The sequence below is a fragment of the Dipodomys merriami genome, unplaced genomic scaffold (assembly GCF_024711535.1).
Source record: "Dipodomys merriami isolate MVZ:Mamm:240054 unplaced genomic scaffold, mDipMer1.0.p SCAF_52, whole genome shotgun sequence".
Taxonomy (NCBI): Eukaryota; Metazoa; Chordata; class Mammalia; order Rodentia; family Heteromyidae; genus Dipodomys; species Dipodomys merriami.
Window position 1 is genome coordinate 5873614 of NW_027206091.1, and position 24845 is coordinate 5898458.

The window sequence follows — 24845 nt, forward strand, 5'->3', positions numbered from 1 at the left end:
CCACTTCAGGTTTTGAGTGGTTTCCTGGAGATGAGAGTCTCATGGACTTTCCTGCCTGGGCTGGCTTTGAACCATGATCCTCAGATCTCAGCCTCCTCACTAGCTAGGATTACAGCATGAGCCACCAGCGCCCAGTTTTCTAACACCAGAGGCTGGACCAACAAGGATCCCCTCCAGTGCCCAGCATGTACCGAGAACTCAGTTTCAACAATAAACCCTAAGCTTGCAGCCCATCCCCTCTCGAGGCCAAGCCACAGTGGGCACCATTGGGTTACATTGGGGTACAGTGGTTCTACCATTTCAACGAGCCACAGTGCTACTTTTGCTTTTCTGGTGGTTAATTGGTGATAAGAGTCTTACAGACTTTCCCACCTGGGCTGTAATTGAACTGTGAGCCTCAGATCTCAGTCCCCTAAGTAGCTAGGATTACAGGCATGAGCCACCGATACCCAGCTCTACAGTGTAAATTTATAGAGTGCATGAGTGTCATTCTTTGGGTGCTGGTGGCCCACACCTGTGATTCTAACTATTTAGGAGGCTGAGATTTGAGGATTGAGGTTCAAAGTCAGCCCAGGCAGGAACTCATGAGACTCTTATCTCCAATTAACTCCCCAAAAGTCAGAAGCAGTGCTGTGGTTTAACTGTAGAATGCCAAGAAAGTCCATGAGACTTTTACCTCCAGTTAACAACCAAAAGGCCAGAAGTGATACTGTGGTTCAACTGGTACTGAGGTTCAGCCTGGAGAGGAAACAGTGCAGGATGGGAGGGTGTGGGTCTGGAAATCAAGCCCCAGTACTGGACCAAAGGTGAGGGGGGCAGGGAGTATTAAGAACTGTGCTTCAAATGTGTTTTTTTTCTCTCTCTTTTTTGTCGGTCGTAGGGCTTGAACTCTGTGTGTGGGCACTGTCCCTCAGCTCTTCAGCTCAAGGCTGGCACTCTACCACTTAAGCCACAGTGCCACTTCCAGGTTTTTCTCTTTAGAAACAAGATCTCTCCTTTACGGTCTCCTGATGAGTAGATTCAGCAGCCAGTGCTGCTTCTTTTCCTTTGACTTTGCCTGTAAATATTTGGTGTGATGAACCATTTTTGCTGTCGTGATTACATCAAGGTTGGCCTCCTTGGAGCTCTTGAGGGTCATTCTCTTAAGTTCGTGACTGTTTCTTCATTTGTGTCTCTTGATGCTCCATTTGTTCCATCTACCTGGGGACATTCTCTGAAGCTTAGCTCACCTTTCTTAACCACCCACCCAATATGTGCTGCTCCTACCTACCCAGTGTGTGATTGGCAGGATAGGGAGCCCTTCATTATTTCCCAAGGTAGCCTGTTGTTTCTAAAACTAGAGATCTTCCTAGTTTATGTATCTCATCTCTTCTGCCTACCTATTGACTCAGGATATATTTGACACTTTATCATTAGTTCCTATTTGTTTTTTGGTACAGTACCAGTATTGGGGCTTGAACTCAGGGCAAGGGTGTTGCTCCTTAGCTTTTCATTTTGTTTTTTGTTTTTGTCGGCCGTGGGGCTTGAACTCTGGGCCTGGGCACTGTCCCTCAGCTCTTCAGCTCAAGGCGAGCGCTCTACCACTTGAGCTACAGCACCACTTCCGGTTTTCTGGTGGTTTATTGGAGATAGGAGTCTCACAGTTTCTCCTGCCCGGGCTGGCTTTGAACGGTGATCCTCAGATCTCAGCCTCCTGAGTAGCTAGGATTACAGGCGTTAGCCACCAGCGCCCAGCATAAAAAGCTTCTTCTTTTTTTTTTTTTTTTATGGTCGGCTGTGGGGCTTGAACTCTGGGCCTGGGCGCTGTCCCTCAGCTCTTCAGCTCAAGGCAAGCGCTACAGCGCCACTTCCGGTCCTTAGCTTTTTCATTTCAAGCCAGCATTCTGCCACTTGAGCCACAGCTCCATTTGTGACTTTTTTTTTTCTGTCGGTCATAGGGCTTCAACTCTGGGCCTGGGCGCTGTCCCTGAGCTCTTCAGCTCAATGGGAGTGCTCTACCACTTGAGCCACAGCGCCACTTCTGGTTTTCTGGTGGTTAATTGGAGATAAGAATCTCCTGGACTTAACTGCCCAGGCTGCTTTGAATCACAATCCTCAGATCTCAGCATCCTGAGTAGTTAGGATTACAGATCTGAGCCATTGGTGCCCAACTTCCACTTGTGACTTTTTTTTGGGGGGGGGGGGCGGGTCCGGTCGTGGGGCCTGAACTCTGGGCCTGGGCGCTGTCCCTCAGCTCTTCAGCTCAAGGCTAGTGCTCTACCACTTGAGCCACAGCACCACTTCCGGCTTTTTTGTTTTTGCTTATGTGGTGCTGAGAATCAAACCCAGGGCCTCATGCATGCAAGGCAAGAGCTGTACCACTGAGCCACCTTCCCAGCCCCAACTTGTGACTTTTTTGTTTGTAGTTGTAGATGTAAGTCCCATGGATACAGGAGGCTGAAATCTGAGGATTGCAGTTTGAACGTAGCCCACGCAAGAAAGTTCATGAGACTCTTATCTCCAACAAACTACTCAGAGAACACCAGAAGTGAAGCTATGACTACTCAAGTGGTAGAATTCCAGCCTTGAGCAAAAGAAGCTTGGGGACATGGCCCAGGTCTGAGTTCAAGCCCCAGACCAGCACACACATACACAAAATCTCATGGACTTTCCTACCCTAGCTGGCTTCAAACTAGAGTTCTCATCTCAGCCTCCTGAGTAACTAGAATTACAGGCTCCTGGCCCTTCTTATTTATTTACTTATTTTGGAGATAGTGTCATCTCTTGACTGTGTTGGGATTACAAGGGTTTGCCACCATGCTCAGCTGCTATTTTTAGTCTATTCCTATACCTTGATTGTGTTTAGTAAAGTCACAGTCATGAAATGTTTACAGAATGGACCCATTTGCTTTACTGGAAGATCAGAATGCAGCTGAAGGGCACAGTGTAGAGAAAAGAAAAAAAAAACACCTCAATTTTTACATTTTATGGCAGTGTATCACAATTATCTAGCATGCCATATCTATGTATAGGCTCAAAACCTACAAAGGGAGACACCAAAAAAGTTCTGCCAGATTTCAGGAACCTTGTCTGTTTTATTCACTTTTTAGGACACTGTTCTGGAAACAAGCATTTGCTGAATGAATGAACATCTGGGAATAAAATAAAAATAATACAAATGAGCCATCTATAGAAAAGATATAAACCTAAGCTGGGAGACTGTATGTGTACTTTGAAGAATTTCAGGGAGAACTTTAAGTTAAACCAAGCTGACCCAGCTGTAACCCCCAAGAAAGCATGCTTGGAATGTGTTTGTAACCAGAAAGCTTAAACCTAATTTTGTGTCTTCCAAAGAAAGTCTTGGGTTTTTTAGGAGAGGATTGAGATGACGTGGAAATGGGAGTGGAAGGTCCAAGAAAGGGAACTAGGTTTTGTGTCTGAGCCATAGTCTGGAGATTCTGACCAGGGAAGCTATGTAGAGTCCTCGACTAGACTTCTGTAAGGCCAAGAACTGAGTGTGAGCCTCCTTTTTTATTTTTAATACTGGAGTTTGACAGCTGGGCACCAGTGGCCCACTCAAGAGGCTGAGATCTGTAGATTATGGTTTGAATTCAGCCTGGACAAGAATGTCTGTGAGTCTCTTTTTTTTGTCGGTCGTGGGGCTTGAACTCTGGGCCTGGGCACTGTCCCTCTGCTCTTCAGCTCAAGGCGAGCGCTCTACCACTTAAGCTACAGAGCCACTTCTGGTTTTCTGGTGGTTTATTGGAGATAGGAGTCTCACAGTCTCTCCTGCCCGGGCTGGCTTTGAACCGCGATCCTCAGATCTCAGCCTCCTGAGTAGCTAGGATTACAGACGTGAGCCACCAGCACCCGGCTTCTGTGAGTCTCTTAAATCACTAGCTAACCAGCAAAAAGTCAGAAGTGAAGGTCTGACTTAAGTAGTAGAACACTAGCCTTAGCAAAAAAGCTAAGAGACATTGCTCAGGCCCAGAACTGGCAAAAATAAAAACTGGAGTTTGAATTCTAGGACTTAAGTTTGCCAGGCAAGTGCTCTACCACTTGAGCCATATCTCTAACCCTTCTTTTGGTATTTACCAACTTAGTCACTGGCATTCGGGTTAATGCATCAGTCATCTCTGAGCCTAAATCAGTCTCCTTTGGAATTTCTTGCTCTTGGACCCCCTGACAGCTGATAAGCAGTCAGTGTGAAGTGCTGATAGATAGGCCATGCCCAGATTTCTCAGACAGGGACTCTAACCTGCAAGTTAGAGTATTTTTCCTGGAGAAGGCTGTTCTTGAGCTGAGGACTGTGGCCAGCACAGTTCATGACATGTAGGAAGGTGGAGAGGTAAGCAGGCATGAGATACATAGTTAAGAACCGTAACTTACTGAACACTATTGGCCTTTAGGCTCACTGTGTTAAGTATTGGTGTATGTAACAATTTAGTCTTCATGACAACTCCGTGATGTAGTTGTTGCAGAAGTGACACATTGAATATCATCCATAGGTCTCTCAGCCTTGATTCAGCTCACCTACTGCTAAATTCTCCATATGTTTTGTACATTTAAAAGCTTTTTGTCTGAGTTGTGTGTCTGAAATCTTGGCTATTCTAGAGGCTGAGATATGGGAATTGTGGTTTGAAGCCAGGCCATACAGGAAAGTCAGTGAGATTCTTATCTACAGTTAGCCACCAAAAAGCCAGAAGAGGAGCTGTGGCTCAAGTGGTAGAACACCAGCCTTGAGTGAAAAGATCAGTGACAGTGCCCAGGCCCTGAGTTCAAACCCCAGAATCAGTACAAAAACACTTATTAGTGCAGATACACATTGGCGCAGAGAAACAATTAGTGAAAAGAAGGTGGTGCAGAACAATGCATATGTGCTCACTTGTGTAGAACTGTATAGATAGACATGAAGTACTTTTCTTTTTTTTTTTTTTTTTGTTTTTTGTTTTTTTTTTGGTCCGGTAGTGGGGCCTGAACTCTGGGCCTGGGTGCTGTCCCTTAGCTCTTCAGCTCAAGGCTAGCACTCTATCACTTGAGCCACAGTGCCACTTCCGGCCTTTTCTGTTCATGTGGTGCTGAGGAATAGAACCCAGGGCCTCATGCATGTGAGGCAAGCACTCTACCACTGAGCCACCTTCCCAGCCCCGACATGAAGTACTTTTCTAAATGCAGAAATATATTCTGGAATTATAGGCTTTGAACTGAGATCCTTTATGTCTCAGCCTCCTGAATAGCAAGGATTACTGGCATGAGCCCCTGGTGCCTAGCTTTTTTGTTGTTGGTGGTCGTGGAGCCTGAACTCTGGGTCTGGGCACTGTTCCGTGGCTCTTCAGCTCAAGGCTAACGCTCTACATACTTGAACCACAGTGCCACTTATGGCTTTTTCTGCTTATGTGGTGCTGAAGAATCGAATCCAGGGCCTCATGCATGCAAGGCAAGCAAGCACTCTACCACTGAGCCACCTTCCCTGCCCAGAGCCTAGCTTTTTATTTTTATGTATTTATTTAATTTAGTTTTTTTTTGTGAATGAGGGCTTGAACTCAAGGCCTGGGTGCTCTGTCCCTGAGCTCTTTTGCTCAAAGCTAGTGCTCTATCATTTGAGCCATAGCACCACTCCTGGTTTTCTTGTGGTTAACTGGAGATAAAGAGTCTTGTGGACTTTCCTACCCCAGCTGGCTTTGAACCATGGTCCTCAGATCTCAGTCTCCTGAGCAGCTAGGATAATAGGCATGAGCCACCAGCACCTGACTTTTACTTTTATTTTTTTAATGAAGGAACAGGAAGGTTTTGCATATGGAATTAGAACTAGAAAAAAAAATTTACTTTCCTCATTAAAAAATGATTGGGGGAATTTGGTACTAATTAGGTGTATTTATGCGTAGGGAACCTGGGAATTCCTGAGTCTTCCCTCACCCCACTCTCTACCCTGGAGGCAAATGTGTGCGCATAGGAACAGAGGCTGAGAGAAGTTGGCTTGGCTCCCAGACTTGAGTGCCCCAGGCTCTGGTGGCCTAGGCCAGGAGAGGCAATAGTTAGCCTTCCTAGTAGCTCACAAGGACCTGGGTTTCCCACCCCTGGGTCTTAAAGTAGGAGAGAGAATATAGATTCCATCCACATGCCTAAGTGGCTTTGTCATGTACTTTGTAATTTGTAGCAATTGAACCTCCTCCTCAGTTCTGTCCACCTCCAGTATTCCCTCTTGCTTGGAGTTAGAGTGGGTAGAGTCATGGCCTCATTTCCCTCAGGAGCCCATAAGGTAGTTTGTTACCTGGACTCCAGGAAGGTTAAATTTCTGGAAGTTATAACTGTACATACAGACCACAGTATGATATACAGTGGTAGTAATAATCATATTACTTTTTTTTTTTTGCAAGTATTAGGATTTGAAGTCAGAGCCCTGAGCTTTCCTTCAGTTTTTTTACTCGTCTAGTGCTCTACCACTTGAGTCACACCTCCACTTGTCTTTTTACTGGTTCTTTGGAGATGAGAGTCTCACAGACTTTCTTGCCAGGGTTGTCTTTGAACCACAATCCTCAGATCTCAGGTTTCTGAGTAGCTGGGATTCTAGGTGTGAGCCACCAGTGCCTGGCTACAAATATAAGCTTTTAAGTCTTTGATCTTGCTTTTCCCTTCTCCACAAAACCAAAATACCCTCAACTTAAGTAACATTAAGCCTATTCCTTCATCTGTGTGACTATTTAACCCATTTGTCCTTTTCATTTTTTTAAGGCTCTGCTATTTTGAAAGTAAATTTCAGCTCTGTTGACTTTGTGTCTGAAGAAGTTTTTCTTCTGCTTAAATGAAACAATAACTTATTTGTGGGTTGCCAAATAGAAAGGCTTCCAGAACCACTAATGATATCTTACATTGGCTTTGCAGAGGAATGCCATGTTTGGTGGTGATAAATTGTTACAGAGCACATGTCAGCAGTCAGGAACCACCATGCAGGCAGTGTGTCTGCTGCTGGAGTAGCTCCTTGATAGCGGGTGCTGTCTGCTTCATTCATGGCTACATTTGCTGCTTCAACTTTGGGCTGACCCAAGTCAGTGCATATAGAAGCATTTTATTTGTTTGTTGTCAATCCAGGGGCCTGAACTCAGGGCCTAGGCACCATCCCTGAGCCTCTTTGTGCTCAAGGCTGGCACTCTGCCACTTGAGCCATAGCGCCACTTCCAGCTTTTTCTGTGTATGTGGTACAGAATCGCACCCAGGGCTTCATGCATGCTAGGCAAGCACTCTTACCACTAACCATATTCCCAGTCCCATTTTATTTTATTTTATTTTTTGTCCCTGTATTGGGGCTTGAATTTGGGATTGCAAGTCTGAATTATCCTGCCTGACTTGTTTGTTGAGAAGGGGAGGAGGGGGAAGCCTTGCTAACATTTTGACTGGGCTGGTGTGTGTGCCCACGTGAGTGTGCATGCACACATGCCTGGCCTGGGGCTTGAATTCGGCCTGGACACTGTCCCTGAGCCTTTTGGTTGCCTTTGTTCAAGGCTAACACTTAACCACTTGAGCTATGGCTCCATTTCTGGCTTTTTGGAAGTTAATCGGAGATACTCCTATGTATTCCTAGCTACTCAGGAAGCTAAAAATCTGAGGATTGTGGTTCAAAGCCAGCTCAGGCAGGAAAGGCTGTAGGACTTTTATCTCCAATTAACCAACAACAACAACAACAACAAAAAATGTCTCATGGACTTCCTTGCCTGGGCTGGCTCTGAACTGTGATTCTCCTGTCTCAGCCTGCTAAAGAGCTAGGATTGCAAGTGTAAGCCACCGGAGGTCAGACTGACTTTGAACTGTGGTCCTACGGATCTCATCAATCAAGTAGCTCAGATTAAGCCATTTCTTTACTAGAGAAAAAAAAAGTGGGTTGGGAATGTGGATTAGTGGTTGAGTGCTTGCCCTGCATGCATGAAGCCCTGGGTTCGATTCCTCAGTGCCATATAGATAGAAAAAGCCAGAAATGGCACTGTGGCTCAAATGGTGGAGTGCTAGCCTTGAGCAAAAAGAAGCTCAGGGACAGTGCGCAGCCCTGAGTTCAAGCCCCAGGACTGGCAGAAAAAGAAAAGTTTAATCATGGCCTCCTTAAAGCTATTTCATTGTTTTTGGGTTTTTTTTTCATGCTGATGGAACTCATTTCATGAATTTTCACCAGAGTCTTCAAACAATCATATTTCTTGTATTAATTCTCTGGCTTTCTTGGAGCCTGTTTCTGTGTAATAAGCTAGTATCCAGTTTGTCCTGTTTTCCTGTCTCCCTGGCACAGAAGTAGTCTGAGGTTTGGTGGACCCAGAAGTGCTACTTCCTTTTCTGGAGCCTTGGCTCCCCCTGCCTGCCTGCCTTTCCGTTTGGATGTTTTAATGGCACCCTCCCTTGCTCAGTGATTTGTGTTCAGGAAGTTGGGCAGTGATTTACTTGTTTCTGCTTTGTGAACTTCCTCCCCTCACTTCCTCAGGAAACCAAGCAGCTCCTGGCTGGCTGCTGGGCACTGATTTTATGTGATAGAAGACAAGGCCTTAGGGTCTGAACCCGAGCCAGTTTTTTCCACCTTTGTCTTTTTACTGCCGTCTTCCTCTGGGCGTCATAGGAACATTTTGTGATTGGGTCAAAATGATGTCATATCCTCCTCAGCCCTGGGAGAGATTGCTGCTCCGCTAGAGTACAGACAGAGCCTTCCTTGAGTAGGTAGGGCTGCTTCTGTTCAGCAGTAACATCACCAAGTGAGCTGTTGTGACCCTGTGGCCCAACCATCATCTTGGGTGAACAGCTTGGCAAGAGCAAAGGGTAGGTTGAAGGGATGAGACTGGTAAGGCTGGTAAGGTAAGGTAAGGCTGGTAAGGTGCATTCTGGGTGCTTTGCAGGGCTCTTGAGTGAAGGGAATGAAGAAGCCCTGTCTGCAGTGAGGTATGTAACAAGGGCATTGTTCTTCCTCTGGACTCATGCATTTATTGTCCAGATTACCAAGTTCACACACAGTACCTACTGTGTCTCCAACTATGCCCCTTGCTGCCTCATGAATTGTAGCTTCATTTATGGAAGGATTTGTACCACATCTCCCAGAAAGAAGTAACTTGTGGTTTGGATTCTAAAAAGTAGATGGTAATGCCACTCACCAAGGCAGGGGAAGAATGTCAAAAGACTTGGGAGACTGGCTTTTAGGTGTTTGTCTTGAGGATTTGTTTGGTAGGCCGTTGATATGTGAGGTCTTAGAACACAGGAGGAAGATGTAGGCTAGAAAGATGGATCTTCAAGTCAGGTGCCGGTGGCTCATGCATTTAGCCCTAGCTACTCAGGAGGCTGAGGACTGGGGATCGGAGTTCAAAGCGAGCCTAGGCAGGAAAGTCTGTGAGACTCTAAGCTTCAAAAAAAAAGCCAGGAGTGGAGCTGTGGCTCAAGTAGTAGAACACTAGCCTTGAGCACAAAAGCTGGACAGAGCCCAGGCCCTGAGTTAAAGCCACAGGACCAACATAAAAGGAAAGATGGATCTGCCTAGGGAGGATGTGTTGATCTTGGAAACAGCTCACAGCCCGGAACCCTGAGGAACTTCAGCACTGAAAGAGGATTGAATGGAAGGTACAGAGAGAACTGGGGGCATGGTTCAAGTGAGAGTGCCTGCCCAGCAACTAGACACTCTGAACTCAGATCTCCAGTATTTCAAAGGTCACAGTGGTAGAGGAGGTCTGGGAGAACACACACCTTTGTGTTCTCACCCACACAGGAGTCTCTCAATGTGTAACAGGTACAGGAGCCAGGGACGGAACAAAGCATGGAATCTTTCAGACATCTTCTCGTCTGGATGGGTATTTTAAATTCATGACTGTCGAGAGTAAAATTCTTCAAAGCATTTTTTTCTGGCATACATTTCTAAATATGGCTTGTGTCAGTCTGAACTAAAAACAAGGCATTGGTTGGGCTTTGAACTTCTTAGACAAAAACTTCACTAATCTGCTACAAGAATTTCCTGTGGTGTCTCCACATCTCCATGGTATCCAGGGCAGATATTTGGGTTTATATTATTGTGGGCTAGATAAGAGAACATTTTCTGTGTCTAAAGAGGGAGTTGTTGTGGAATAGATAATTTTTTCTGTTGTTTTTGTTTGTTTTCGGTGGAAGTCAGGGACTCAAACTGGATATCTGATGCTTTATGCTCATTCACAGGCGCCCTACCACCTGAGCCATGCCTCTAACTCCCAATTTTTTTCTAATAGCTCTATAAAAATACAATTCACATAATATACAGTCCATTTCTCTCTCTCTCTTTATATATATATATATATGTTTATATAGATATATAATTTGTAGCTAAAAACCATGAAATACAATCAATTTTGGAGCACCTTTTTTGGGGGGGGTAAGGGGGCAATACTAAAGTGTGAACCCAGGCTTACAGTTGCTAGGTAGCCACTTGCCATTTGAATTACACTGCCAGCCCTTTTTTGCTTTACTTATTTGTTGGATTGGGCCCCAGCAGTCCATCACATATAGCCTTCTGAGTTGATGGGGATCAACTGACTTGTTGGTTGAGATGGGGTTTTCACTAACTGGGCCTCAAACCACAATCTTCCTATTCTACTTACCAAATAGCTGGAGTTAGAGTGTGAATCACTATGCCCAGCTCAGTATTTGGAAACTTCTAAAGCGGGGCTTGGTGACACATGGCTGTAATCTCAGTACACAGGAAATGGACACAAAGTGATAAGTTTGAGAATATTATGGGCTACATAGCATGATCCTGTCTCCAAAAGGGGGGGGGAGTATTTTTCATTACAAAGAAATCTATCCATTAGCTGTCAATCCTTATTCCGTTTTTCCTCCCCTTTACCCCAGCATTAATCTAGTTCCTATTTCAATGAATTTGTCTTAATTTATCACCTCCCACCCCCGCCTTTCTTTTGCTTTTTTAGTGGATCTGTGGACTGAACTCAGGTACTCATGCTCACCTAATGGTTGTTTCTTGGTTGTGACTCTGAGAAACCAAGACCTAAGTCTATCTTTTTTTTGGAAGTGCTGGGGAAGTGCCTCATGCATGCTAGGCAAATGTTCTACCAGTAAACTATATCCACAACCCCATATCACCTCCCTTGAGGGCACAGATATTGCAACCTCTGCCAGGACTGCAGATCTGTCACTTTTTAGGTGGATAGGGAGCCAATTTCTTAAATTTGTAAGGCAGTGAATGCCACTGGAGAGCAATCAATAGCTCATTGATGTCAGATTTCCAAAGAGTCTGCCAGTGTACTTGCTGACTCTGGAGACCCAGCACTGAACAAGGCACTGCTGTCCTTAGACACTTATGTGCCAGCTATTGTCTCTAAGACCACACAGCTTTGATGTTTAGACAGAATAGTAGGTTTGGTTTTCCCTGTGTGGGGTCTGAACTTGGCCTGGGCACTATCCCTTGGCTCTTCAGCTCAAGACTAGCGCTTTACCACTTGAGCCACAGTGCCACTTCCGGCTTTTTCTGCTTATGTGGTGCTGAGGAATCAAACCCAGGGCCTTATGCATACAAGGCAAGCACTCTACCACTGAGCCACCTTCCCAGCCCTTCCTCTCTTTCCTTTCTCCTTCCTTCCTTCCTTCCTTCCTTCCTTCCTTCCTTCCTTCCTTCCTTCCTTCCTTCCTTCCTTCCTTCCTTCCTTCCTTCCTTCCTTCCTTCCGTTGTGGGACTTGAACTCAGGGCCTAGAAACTGTCCCTGAGCTTTTATCACTTCCATACAGCGAGTGCTCTACCACTTTGAGCCATCGAACCATTTCCAGTTTTCTGGTGGTTAATTGGTGATGAGTCCTATGGCTGGGCGCCGGTAGCTCACGCCTATAATCCTAGCTACTCAGGCTGAGATCTGAGGATCGTGGTTCAAAGCCAGCCCGGGCAGGAAAGACTGTGAGACTCCTATCTCCAATAAACCACTAGAAAACTGGAAGTGGCACTGTAGCTCAGGTGGTAGAGCGCTCGCCTTGAGCTGAAGAGCTGAGGGACAGCGCCCAAGCCCAGAGTTCAAGCCCCATGACTGACAAAGAAAAAAAGAGTCGTACGGACTTTTCTGCATGGGCTGACTTCAAACCATGATCCTCAGATACTAGCCTCCTCAGTAGCTAGTATTACAAGTGTTGAGCCACCAGCTCCTGGCCAAATAATAGGTTTTCTAAGGAAGTGACAGCCAAAGAACTAAAGGACCATAGGAGAGGAGACCAGAGCTTTCTAGGTAAAAGCACAAGGCTTGCTTGGTATGCTGGAAGAACTGGACATTCAGCAGTGTGGCTGAAGACGGATGAGTGAGGGGTAAGGACACACACCAACCTGAGGCTGGAGAAGTGGGCAAAAATGTGTAGGTCTTGATGGTGGAGTTCACTTTTATTGAGTGCAAGGAGGCACCACTGGGTATGAATTCATCATATATTCCTCCCAGAAAAGAGATTCAAAGGAGATAGAAAGGAATCAGAATGAAGCTAGAGGACAAAGCTAGTATAGTTGTTCTGATGAGCCTATTAAATCACATCTCACCTAGCTTAAAAGGTCAGTGTTGTGAGAACTGGTGATTGATGAATAAGAAGGCTGGAAAAACCTACAAAAAAAAAGACTACAAGTTTGGAGTTTTATCTGTCATGTTTTCTACAAATTGCTAACTAGATAGTGATGCTAGATTTTGATTCGATATTTTAGTCAGAAGGACTACATGAGTGGTGCTGTGTACTGTGTATTTCATCACAGAAATGGTATGCAATTACATGCCTAGTCCTCCCTCTAATGATGCTAGAATTAACCAGTCGGTTCAGATGCAATCAAGCCTGATTCCTCCATCATAAAATTGATCTTCAGATTCACCTCATCATTTTTAACAATGCTTGCTAATCATTGGCTAGAGTGCAGTTTCATTAGGGGTGCAAAATGGTAGTTTTTCTTACCATTTTGTCTTTATTAGTGCGTGTGTGCCTGCCCATGGGCATGCGCGTTCTCACACACACATGTGCCAATGTTGGGGCTTGAACTTATTAGGGCCTGTGCACTGAGCCTTTTCACTGGGGCTCTACCACTTGAACCACAGCTCTACTTCTGTCCTTTTGGTGGTTAATTGGGGATCAGAGTCCCACAGATGTTTTTTTTCCCCTGCCAGGGCTGGCTTTAAACCACAATCCATGGATCTCAGCCTCCTGAGTAGCTAGGATTACAGCTATGAGCCACCAGAGCCTGGCAGTTATGTTTTTTGTTTTGTTTTTTTCTTTTTTGTGTTATTTGTGGGGCTTGATCCCAAGGCCTAGCCACTGTTCCTGAGCTCTTTTGCTCAAGGCTAGTGCTCTGCCACTTTGAGCCACAGCGCCACTTCCTGTTTCCTGGTGGTTAATTGGATATAAGATTGTCAGGGACTTTGCTGCCTAGGCTGGCTTTGACTGCAATCCTTAGATCTCAGCTTCCTAGGTAGCTAGGGTGACAGGCATGAGTCACCAGTGCCCAACTTGATATTTAATCCTTTTTTTTTTTGGTCAGTCATGGAGCTTGAACTCTGGGCCTGGGCGCTGTCCCTCAGCTCCTCAGCTCAAGAGACAAGCACTCTACCACTTGAGCCACAGCACCACTTCCAGGTTTTTTTTGATGATTAATTGGAGATAAGAGTCTCACAGATTTTCCTGCCCAAGCTGGCTTTGAACCATGATCCTCAGATCTCAGCCTCCTGAGTAGCTAGGATTATACGTGTGAGCCACCAGTGCCCAGTTTATGTTTAATCTTCTAGGGAAAATACTATTTTCCCACAATGGCCTCAACATTTTGAATTCCCATTGGCAATAAACAAGAGTTCCAACTTTAATGTGGAAGTAGAGTCATGTGTTTATGCCTGGACTGGCATTGGTTTGGAGGGATCTAACCAGGTAAAATCCTGGATATGTCATTATTGGTAATATGACAATCACCAATGTTTTTACCCTAACTTGGCCACAGCTTCATTTTGTATAAACTAATCATGAGTACTGCTGAGGCAGATGAGTTTACACATACTCAGCACACAAAGTATATTAAGCATTAAATGTTTGATAATATTAGTATTAATATTATGATTTCCACCAAACAAGTGAAAGTAAGCAGGTTTTGTTAAGTTGCTAGTCTGGAAAAAAAATTAAAGAGAAATAAGAAAGGTGTTTGTTTTTATGTTCTTGGTTGTTTTTTTTTTAGTCAGTTGTGGGGCTTGAACTCTGGGCCTTGGTGCTGTCCCTGAGCTCTTTAGCTCAAGGCTAGCACTCTACCACTTGAGCCACAGTGCCACTTCTGGCCTTTTCTGTTTATGTGGTGCTGAGGAATTGAACCCAGGGCCTCATGCATGCAAGGCAAGCACTCTACCGCTGAGCTACCTTACCAGCCCTGGGTGTTTGTTTTTATACCAGGCCTAGAGCTAGAACTCTAGTGTGTCCCTGTCCCTGAACTTTTTTTTTTTTCTTTTTGCTTAAAGCTAGTGCTCTGTCACTTCAGCTACAGCTTCACCTCTGGCTTTTTGGAAGTTAATTGGAGATAGGAGTCTCATGGACTTTCCTATCCAGACTGGCTTTGAACTGTAATCCTCAGATCTAGCCTCCTGAGTAGCTAGGATTATAGGCATATATAGCTAATTTATAGCACTAGATTAAGAGAGTTCTTTTTAAGTTAACTCAGTCCCCAGAGCAAGCAAAAATCTACCTATCCTGGGGCAGGAGGCATCACATGTTCCTGATGTCCAGTTTCTATTTAAACCTAAGAAATACAAAGAGAAATTGAATCCCCAGATGACTTAATTAAACTTTCCCATTTGATTAATGATTGCTAGCCATGACCTGGGACCACAAAGGTTTTTTGTATGTGTCACTAGAATTGAATCCTGGGTCCTGCACGTGGTAGGCAGGTGCTCCCCACTGACCTATATCACCAGCCAGAAAACAAGGTTAAATCCACTTAGTCATGAAGTCAACAGAAAGAAAAAAAATTGAGCAGCAAGCGGTCCTCTTGTTAGTGGTGGTATGGCACAAGAAGACTTCTATTTCACAACTGACTGAAAAGGCACAGGCACTTACCAGGGCATAATAGCAACATGGTCATAGGGGAATTCAACACAACCAGAAGGCCTATGGCTAAGTCTATTTAAATACAGATACTTTGTTACTTGTGTTACATTGACAACTGAGCAGAGGTAAAGTAGAAAAGAAAGGCAGAGCCATTCTTCCTGGAGGAGCCAGATAAAGGCCCAGCTTTTTTTCTTGTCTCTGTCTCTTGTTTTTCTGTCTCTCTGTCTCTCTCTCTACACACAGAGAGAGAGAGAGAGAGAGAGAGAGAGAGAGAGATTATAAACATATCGGCTGACGGCTGACCATGAGCTGCTAGTGCTCTACGTACAGGAGCCACAGTTCCACTTCTTTCTTTCTTTTTTTTTTTTTAATTGTGAAAATACCATACAGAGGAGTTACAATTACATGGGCAAGATAATGAGTACATTTCTTATCAAGCATTGTTGCCTCCTCCTTTGTTTCTCCTTCCCATCCCACAGTTCCACTTCTGACTTTTTTTTGTGCCAGTCCTGGGGATTGAACTCTGGGCCTGCGTGCTGTCCCTGGGCTGCTTTTGCTCAAGGCTGCCACTCTACCACTTCTTGAGTCACAACACCATTTCTGGCCTTTTCTGTGATTAGAGATAAGAGTCTCATGGACTTTCCTGCCCTGGCTGGCTTTGAACCTTGATCCTCAGATCTCAGCCTCCTGAGTATCTAGAATTACAGGCAAGAGCTACCAGTGACTTGTTCTTTTGGTTCTTAATTGGAGATAACAGTTTTTTGGATTTTCCTGCCCGAGCTGGCTTCAAATGGCAATCTTTACATCTCAGCCTCCTGAATAGCTCAGATTACATGCATGAGCCACTGGTGCTGGACAAGGGGCCCTTCTGGGAGTTGGCAAATACAGAAATCAGGAATGAGAAGTAGGCTAATCAAGTGAATCTCTCCTCCGTCCGTCCTTCCTTCCTTCCTTCCTTCCTTCCTTCCTTCCTTCCTTCCTTCCTTCCTTCCTTCCTTCCTTCCTTCCTTCCTTCCTTCCTTCTCTCTCTCTCTTTTGTTTTTTGGTACTGGGGATCAAACCCAGGATGTTGTACTTGCTAGGCAAGCACTTTGCCACCCACTAAGCTACATTATAGCCCATTTCCTACTCTTTTTTTTTTTTTTTTTTTTTTTTTGTCGGTCATGGGGCTTGAACTCTGGGCCTGGGCGCTGTCCCTCAGCTCTTCAGCTCAAGGCGAGTGCTCTACCACTTGAGCTACAGCGCCACTTCCGGTTTTCTGGTGGTTTTATTGGAGATAGGAGTCTCACGGTCTCTCCTGCCCGGGCTGGCTTTGAACCGCGATCCTCAGATTTCAGCCTCCTGAGTAGCTAGGATTACAGGTGTGAGCCACCAGTGCCTGGCTTCATTTCCCACTCTTGATCACTGAATCTGCCAGCTCCTAGTTAAGGCAAGGGGCTGAAGAAAAACACAAAAAACACATGAACTTGCTGCCAAGTACCCAAAAAACTCAGTTCAAACATAAGACTTCAGAAGAAGTTTGTATTTTATTAAAATACACATAATAGGACTGGGAATATGGCTTAGTGGTAGAGAGTTTGCCTAATATGCATGAAGCCCTGGGTTTGATTCCTCAGTACCCACATAAACAGAAAAAGCTGGAAATGGTGCTATGGCTCAAGTGGTAGAGTGCCACCCTTGAACAAAAAGTTCAAGAAGAGTGTCCAGGCCTTGAGTTCAAGCCCCAGGACTGGCAAAAATAAAATTCACATAATAAATGTCTCTTATGTGCATTAGCAGGAAAAGGTGTGCTGGCATACACCTGTAATCTTTTTTTTTTTTTATTGTGAAAATACTGTACAGAGGGGTTACAATTACATGGGCAAGATAATGAGTACATTTCTTATCAGGCATTGTAGCCTCCTCCTTTGTTTCCCCTTCCCATCCCTTCCCATCCTCCCTCCCCAATCCTCCCCGCCCCCCCACCAAAGTTGTAAAGTTCGTTTTTTTATCATAACGACTTGTATATCTCATTTTTGTACTGGGTCCACCTGTATCCCTATTTAAACTATTTGTTTTTCCCCTTCCCCTCCACAAATTATACCAACATGAAATATAGTGAAAGCAGGGGTTATACTGTGGGGAGGGACATACAAAGCAACAAAGAAATAATCTTTTAAATGTGTTAGAAACAATCGCATGAAAGAAAAACATTTGAATACATATCTTATGGTTCATTTCCCTAACATCACCTTATCTGACCTTTTCTGCTTAACTCAGACATATACTAGATATTGCATACACCTGTAATCTTAACATTGAAGAAGCTGAGTGAGCCAGATACCACTAGCTCACACCTATAATTCCAGATATTCAGGAGGTTGAGATCTGAGGATTGTGATTTGAAGCCAGCCTGGGCAGGAATATCTGTGAGACTCTTATCTCCAATTAACCACCAAAAGCCACTAGTGGAGCTGTGGCTCAAATGGTAGAGTGCTAATCTTGAATGAAAAGACATTCAGAGATGGTGCCCAGGCCCTAAGTTCAAGCTTCAGGACTGAATCAGGGAGATGGTGAGTTTGAGATTAGCATGATCTACATAGTGATACTTTGTCTAAAAGAGAGGTGGTGGGGAGGGATGAGAAGAGAGAGAGAGGAGAAAGGAAGATTTTAATCTTTTGATAATCTCCACAAATACTTATGGTTTTGCAAAGATGTATCATTACCTGCTGCTATGTCATTTTCTGCTGTGAGCTATAAGTAGTGTTCAAACTTACCAAGCACATTATTTAGATCTTCCCAGTCTTGGGAAGATCTTCTGTGATCCATGTTGCATGAACCGTAGATTTATAAATCATGAATGTTTTCCCAGTGAGAACGCCTTTAAGAAAATGTGGAAAAGAAATGTCCTTAAATGGATTGAACATATTTTAGCCCTTCAGGCAGATAGAAATGGAGGGAATGCATTTGAAAAACTTTCAAACAACATTGGGAAGAGAGAGAGAGAGAGAGAGAGAGAGAGAGAGAGAGAGAGAGAGAGAGAGAGAGAGAGAGAGAGAGAGAGAGTGTGTGTGTGTGTGTGTGTGTGTGTGTGTGTGTGTGTGTGTGTGTGTGTGTGTGTACGTGTGTGTACGTGCCAGTATTGGGGCTTGAACTCAGGGCCTGGGTACTGTCCCTGAGCTTTTTCTGCTCAAGGCTGGTGCTCTCCCACTTGAGCCACAGCTCCACTTCGAACTTTTTGTTGGTTCATTGTAGATAAGAGTCTCTAGAGTTTTCTGCTCAGGCTGGCTTCAAACTGCAATTCTCAGATCTCGGCCTCCTGTGTAGCTAGGATTATAGGCGTGAACCACAGGCACCTAGCACGGTTTTCTAAGCCATGATGAATGAGCTGTCACCCATGTCCTGCTTCTTTCTGTGAGGCTATAATTTGACTTCTTAATATACTTATCTGTAGTGTAGATATGGATGTGGATGATAAAATTGCAGAAGTTAATGTTCTAAGATTACTGATTTTACACACTGACATTCCCTTTCTCCTCTTCTAACAGGAAATGACATAGAGGCCTTATGAATACATGCGTGCATTCTTGATTCAGACTTCAGACTTTACCAGGGCCAACCCAGTCTGGAAGCACATCTTAATTAACGTTACAAGGAAACTGCTACCTCAGCAAACAAAAAGCAAGTAGGAAAAGATTTATCATCACCAATGCCAATTTTAAAGAAAACTTGTTTTTCAAAAACCTTACAGGAAATTTGGAGACTTTTAGGATTGAGGAGAAGCTTTATAGGTAGATGGATTTGACAGGCAGGCTCTGTCAAAATTCTGCAGAGGTTTGCCCTTTGTACTTAAGAACTTTGTGTGAAATAACCCCTGTACTACTTTGTAAATTGCTGTTGATCAGCTTATGGGTGTGGGGTTCTAATGTTTTTTTGGTATATTAAAGATTCATTATATTGCATTTTGAAAAGTTAAGTTATTTTTCTGCCATTGTAAATATGACTATGGAAACTATTCTTGCAAAACAATTAAACAGTTTTCTCAGCAAGCATATCTTTTTATGAAGAGAGTTAGAATGCTATAGTACTTACACAGCATTTTGGACACTTTTTATTTTTTATTTTTATTTTTTGGTCCAGCGATCCTGCCTCCATTGAAAATAGTAATTGTATGACCCTGTTGTCCTTATCTCTATGTTGGCTCACACGGTCACCTGCCTCATGGAAATGCCTTTTTTTAAACGAAGATTTGAAGAACTCTACTATTTTTATACCTGTCTACAGTTTTGACAGACAGTAATTAAAACTCCAAACCCTCACACCCACCTACAGTTCCTGGCACAGTTGCCCCTACCCGCATGTATTGCTGCAGTGCTCAGGACAGTAAAATGGACCACAAGCGGCGCTTCCTGCTTGGCGGGTCCAAGCAGAAGGTGCAGCAGCATCAGCAGTACCCGCTGCCAGAGCTGGGCCGGGCACTGAGTGCTCCCCTGGCATCTACAGCCACCGCTGCCCCCCTGGGCAGTTTGACCACTGCAGGCAGCTGCCACCATGCCATGCCCCACTCCACTCCTATCGCTGATATCCAGCAGGGCATCTCCAAGTACCTGGATGCCCTCAATGTCTTCTGCCGTGCCAGTACCTTCCTCACAGACCTCTTCAGCACCGTGTTCAGGAACTCTCCCTACTCTAAGGCAGCCGTGCAGCTCCGAGATGTACAGGAACATGTCATGGAGGCAGCCAGCCGGCTGACCTCAGCCATAAAGCCCGAGATCGCCAAGATGCTCATGGAGCTTAGTGCCGGGGCTGCAAACTTCACAGATCAGAAGGAGTTCAGTCTCCAGGACATTGAGGTACAGTATCTTCTGTCCCCTACATGAGATAGGAAATATATTCCCCAAGTCAGGGAGGATGCTCTGTTAGTTGTACCCAGGCCCTAGGGTAGTAGCCTGTGTCCTGTCTTTATGATTTCCCTGTGTGAAAAAACGGTTTGGCTTGGCACCAGTGGCTCATGCCAGGAATCCTAGCTACTTAGGAGACTGATATCTGAAGATCACAGTTCAAAGTTAGCCTGAACAAGAAAGTCCATGAGATTTATCTCCAATTAACTGCCAAACCAACCTGCAAGTAGAGTTGTAGTTTCTATGATAAAGCATAGCCTAAAAGCTCAAAGTGACAGCTCTCAGGCCCTGAGTTCAAGACCCCCAACCAGCACACACAAAAAAAATATTTGTGCTTGCCAAGTTCCCAACTGCTTTCATTTCAGACTAAGTAACTTAAAAGCTTTTTTTGGTTGTTGTTGTAGCTGATACTGGGGCTTGAACTCAGGGCCTGGGCACTGTCCTTTAGCTTTTATTTGCCCAAGTCTGGCTCTCTATAACTTGGGGGGTGGGGTAGAGGATGGTTTAGTGATTACTTAGAGATAAGAATCTACAGATGTGCCTACCCAATCTGGCTTCTAAAGCAATCCTCAGATCTCAGACCTCTGAATAGCTAGGATTATAGGTGTGAGCTACCTTTATTCTTTTTTTGTTGTTTTTGTAGAACTTGACTCTGAGCCTGTGGTCTGTCCTTGAGCTTTTATTTATTTATTTTGCCAGTCCTGGGGCTTGAACTCAGGGCCTGGGCTCTGTTCCTTAGCCTTTCTGTGCTCAAGGCTAGCACCCTACCTCTTTGAGCCACACCAACACTTTTAGCTTTTTCTGAGTTGTTTATTGGAAATATGAGTCTCTCAGACTTGCCTGCCTGGGCTGGCTTTGAACCATGATTCTCAATCTCAGCCTTCTTAGTAGGTAGGATTACAGGCATGAGCCACCAGCACCTGGCCTACCTTTATTCTTGACTTGACTTAGGAATCCTCTTTTGTTTATGGTAAGCACTGCCTCCCATCAAACCTAGGGACTTGCAGAGTATATAGTAGGCTAGCATGCCTAACATGGCATTACATGCACAAGTCCCAAGAAATGATTGGTTAAACTTTTATCTTATTTATCTGATAGATTTAAAAGTTATTTTTAGCTGCTGAGAGAGTTAAGCTGAGGTTTCTCCATGTGTCCTTGGGCACCCAAGTTAAGCTGCTGGATGGCTAATCCTGGGGAGAGAATTGTTCCTCTCCCATCCTGGGGCTGAAGTTGCCAGTTCTTTGAGCCATATCAGAAATTGAGGCTGCATAAGCTAACTAAAACTGCTTTGCAAAACAAAACAAAACTAACTATTAAGTAACACAGCTAATTTTAATTGTGCTTAAAAGTGATTTTCTCTCTCACTTCCAAAGGGAATTGTGTGTGTATGTGTGCATGAGAAAAAGAATGTGTATGCATGCATATGTGTGTGTGTGTGTTTGAGTCAGGATGAAGGTATATAGCAAGATTGTCTTTAAACTACCCAATCCTCATGCCTTAGCTTCCTGACTGCTTAGATTATAGGCATGCTTCACCATGTTCAGTACTAAGGTGATTTTTTCTTTTTTTTTGGGGGGGGGTCCGGTCGTGGGGCCTGAACTCTGGACCTGGGTGCTGTTCCTCAGCTCTTCAACTCAAGGCTAGTGCTCTACCACTTGAACCACAGCGCCACTTCCGACTTTTTTTTCTTTTTGCTTATGTGGTGCTGAGGAATTGAACCCAGGGCCTCATGCATGCAAGGCAAGAGCTCTACCACTGAGCCACCTTCCCAGCCCAAAGGTGATTATTTTTTTAAGCAACATCAACATTATTGGTGTAAATCAAAGTTTATCACCCTTGTTCTGTAAGAGTCAGGAAATTTTAGGCTTCTTGGCCTACATGGGTATGGTTTATGCCACATGTCCTTCCTTTTTTTCCAACTCTTGAAAAAAAAAAAGTAAAAATTAGGAAGTGGAGTTGTAGCTCCTTAGAAGTATCAACTTGAGTAGAAAAAGCCAAATCATTGCATGAGGCCCCTGGTGCCAGTGGCTGATGCCTGTTAACTCAGGAGACTGAAATCTGAGGATAGAGGTTCAGAGTCAGCCAGGACAGGAAAGTCAGTGAGACTCTTATATTTTAGTTAACCACAAAAAGAAAGAAGTAGCTGGATACTACAGGCACGCCCGAAATCTTAGGTACTCAGGAGGCTGAGATCTGAGAATCTCAATTCAAAGCCAGCCCAGGCAGAAAAGTCTTTGTGAGACTCTTATTTCCAGTAAACTACTCAGAAAAGGCTGGAAGTGGTGCTGTGGCTCAAGTGATAGAGTGCTAGCCTTGAGCACAAAAAGGCTCAGGGATAGTACCCAGGCCCTCAGTTGAAGCCCTAGGACTGGCAAAAAAAAAAGCACCAAAAGTGGAGGTATGGCTCAAGTGGTAGAGCACTAACCAGTGAAAAAGCCAAGGAAGAGCACATGGTCCTGAGTTTAAGCTCCATTGTTGACTCCCCCGCCCCCCCCCCAAAAAAAAAGTTCAACCACCAGGGAGTGATCCTGGTCACTTCTTTGACTCAGGGTGTGTTGATCCATACTAGATCCAGGCTGCTATGGCTCTCATTCCAGGATGACCTGGCCCTTTCTCTATTTAGTTAGAATTCAGCAGTAGTAACTGGAAAGATAAGACCAAGGCATTTATTTCAACCTGAACATTACTGACCTCATGTCCAGGACCTGCCATGGTTGTTTGCTCTCCAACCCTGGTGGAAAGTTTCACTTATCCCACAGGCCAGGACAGTTAAAGAAGAACCAACCCTTTCCCCCTTCCTCTCCAGATGCAGGGCTTACTTACAAAGTCACCAGTACTTAGAATACTAACAGGCAGTACTTACCTACTTCTTCCCCCTTCTACTTTCCTAGAATCCACACTATTATAGCAGAGAAGGGGAAGTACTTACTGTTTTTGTTGTAGTTTGGAATTTTGGCTGGTTTTCTTCCATTGAAATGCTGATCAGAGTAAGGGGAATACTCTTTCTCTCCCTCTCTCCCTCCCCCCCCCCCCCTCACACACCCTGCACACCTGCTCCTTCTTTCCCCTTCTGTGCCTAATGGAGGCCTCTTAGGCTACTGGAAACTACATAGTACACTGAGTGAGTTTTAGAACCTGTGGGTCTGTTTGTTCTGTTTGAAACAGCCTATGTCAGTTCTAAATTGAGATTGGGGAGGATAGGCCCCAATACCCACCAACTTCACATTTCACTTTTCCCAGAACAGTATATGGTATTCCTAGAATTCATATACTATCAAAGGACTTAGTCATAAGCCAGTGATTGCTCCTCCAAAGTGAAATGGATAGGCATTTGACATTTAGACTTTTCCCCTATTTTGTTTGTTTCTTTTTATGGTTCTAGAACCAAAGCTGGGAGAGGCTTTTAACTTTGATTCTCCCTTCCTACTGACCCCTAAGAACTCTGTGGTCTAACATTGTGGAACTTGACTGGCTAGGCCAGGCCTTTGCTATAGTTTCGATATAGTTTTTCCCCAGCAAAGCTCACTCTGAAAACTAGCTTCCAGTGTGGACAGTGTGGGAAGGTCATGGGGCCGTTAGAGGTGATTAGGTCAGTGAGGGATCAGCCTGTGAGTTCTAGGTCTAGAGAGTCTCAGTTAGTTATTCTTGACAGGGAGTTGTTTTACAGTAAGGGTACTTTTCATGTTTTCTTTGTCTGCACTCACCTGCGTGCCTGTCTGCTTTTTGAAATTGGTTGAAGCAGCACAGAGTCCTCAATGGCAGCACACACGATAGGATTGTTTCTTTTTGTGCCTGTACTGGGGCTTGACCTTGGTCTAGGTGCTGTCCCATAGCTTATTCTCACTCAAGGCTGGCACTCTACCACTTGTCCCAAAGCTCCTCTTCTGACTTTTTAGTGGTTAATTAGAGATTAGCGTCTCAAGGACTTTCCTAACCTGGGTGGCTTCAAACCATATCTTAGCGTCCTGTGTAACTAGAAGTAATTAAAGTAATTACAGACATGAGCCACCAGTGCCTGGCTTCTCTAGCATTTTTATTGGCTTTCTAAGTATCATAGGTAGCCATTTAACTCTTTTTCTCAGTTGAATGTTGGCATTCACATCGATCCACTCACACATGTCTTTTGTGGACTGTATGATTACGCAGGCCCCATGAATGTTTGAAATAACTTGCTATGAGCCTTTAATTCAGGTATATTGCCATATATTTTGGATACAAATGTGCCAGAAAATATTAGAAGTTTGTTTCAAAATGTGATTTTTCATTAACCTTAATAGAATTAACTGTGTATACTGTTCTCCCCACCCCCTTTTGGCCCAAAAGTGAAATTCATTGTTATTCCCTCCTTGTTTTGACTAGTAAGTAGATCTTCCATAACAGACTTTGGAGTAAATATTTCCTAGCTATATATGCCAAATGAAAATCTAAATTGCTGCTGCTGTCCTAACTTATGTAGCCAGGTGGCTCACACCTATAAACCTAGCTACTCAGGAGGCTGAGATCTGAGGATACCAGTTCAAAGCCAGCCCAGGCAGGGAAGTCCCTGAGATACTTACCTCCAGTTAACCACCAGAAAACTGGAAGTGGTTTGGTGGTTCAAAGTGGTAGAGTTCTAGCCTTGAACAAAAGAGCTCAGGGAAAGCACCCAGGCCTGGATTCAAGCCCTATGACAGACCAAAAGCAAAAAGCAAAAAAAAAAAACTTACATAGCTGGGCACAGTGGCTCACACCTGTAATCCTAGCTACTTAGGTGGATAAGATCTAAGGATCACTGTCAGTAGGGGCATGCATGCATGCATGCGTGTATGCATGAGTGTACACGCGCACACACCAAACAAAAAAAAAAAATCTGATTTTCACAGTTGGTCATTTCTTTTTTCTTTTTTTTTTTTTTTTGCCAGTCATGGTGCCTGAACTCTGGGCCTGGGCACTGTCCCTTAGCTCTTCAGCTCAAGG

At 44.4% G+C, this 24845-nt stretch overlaps 1 protein-coding gene across 2 annotated transcripts in view; it reads left to right on the forward strand.

Moving 5' to 3' along the window:
• Positions 1 to 24845, forward strand: part of Garre1 (granule associated Rac and RHOG effector 1) — a 63563-nt gene that overhangs the window by 2305 nt on the left and 36413 nt on the right. Inside the window, exons 1-2 of one of the 2 annotated variants that reach the window (XM_069998578.1) lie at positions 8663 to 8769; positions 18537 to 19841. In XM_069998578.1, coding sequence (XP_069854679.1) covers positions 19347 to 19841 — 495 coding nt within the window. In that variant the 5' untranslated portion in view covers positions 8663 to 8769; positions 18537 to 19346. Of the gene's footprint in view, positions 1 to 8662; positions 8770 to 18536; positions 19842 to 24845 lie in introns of those variants that run through there. The other variant, XM_069998579.1, reaches the window with a different exon arrangement.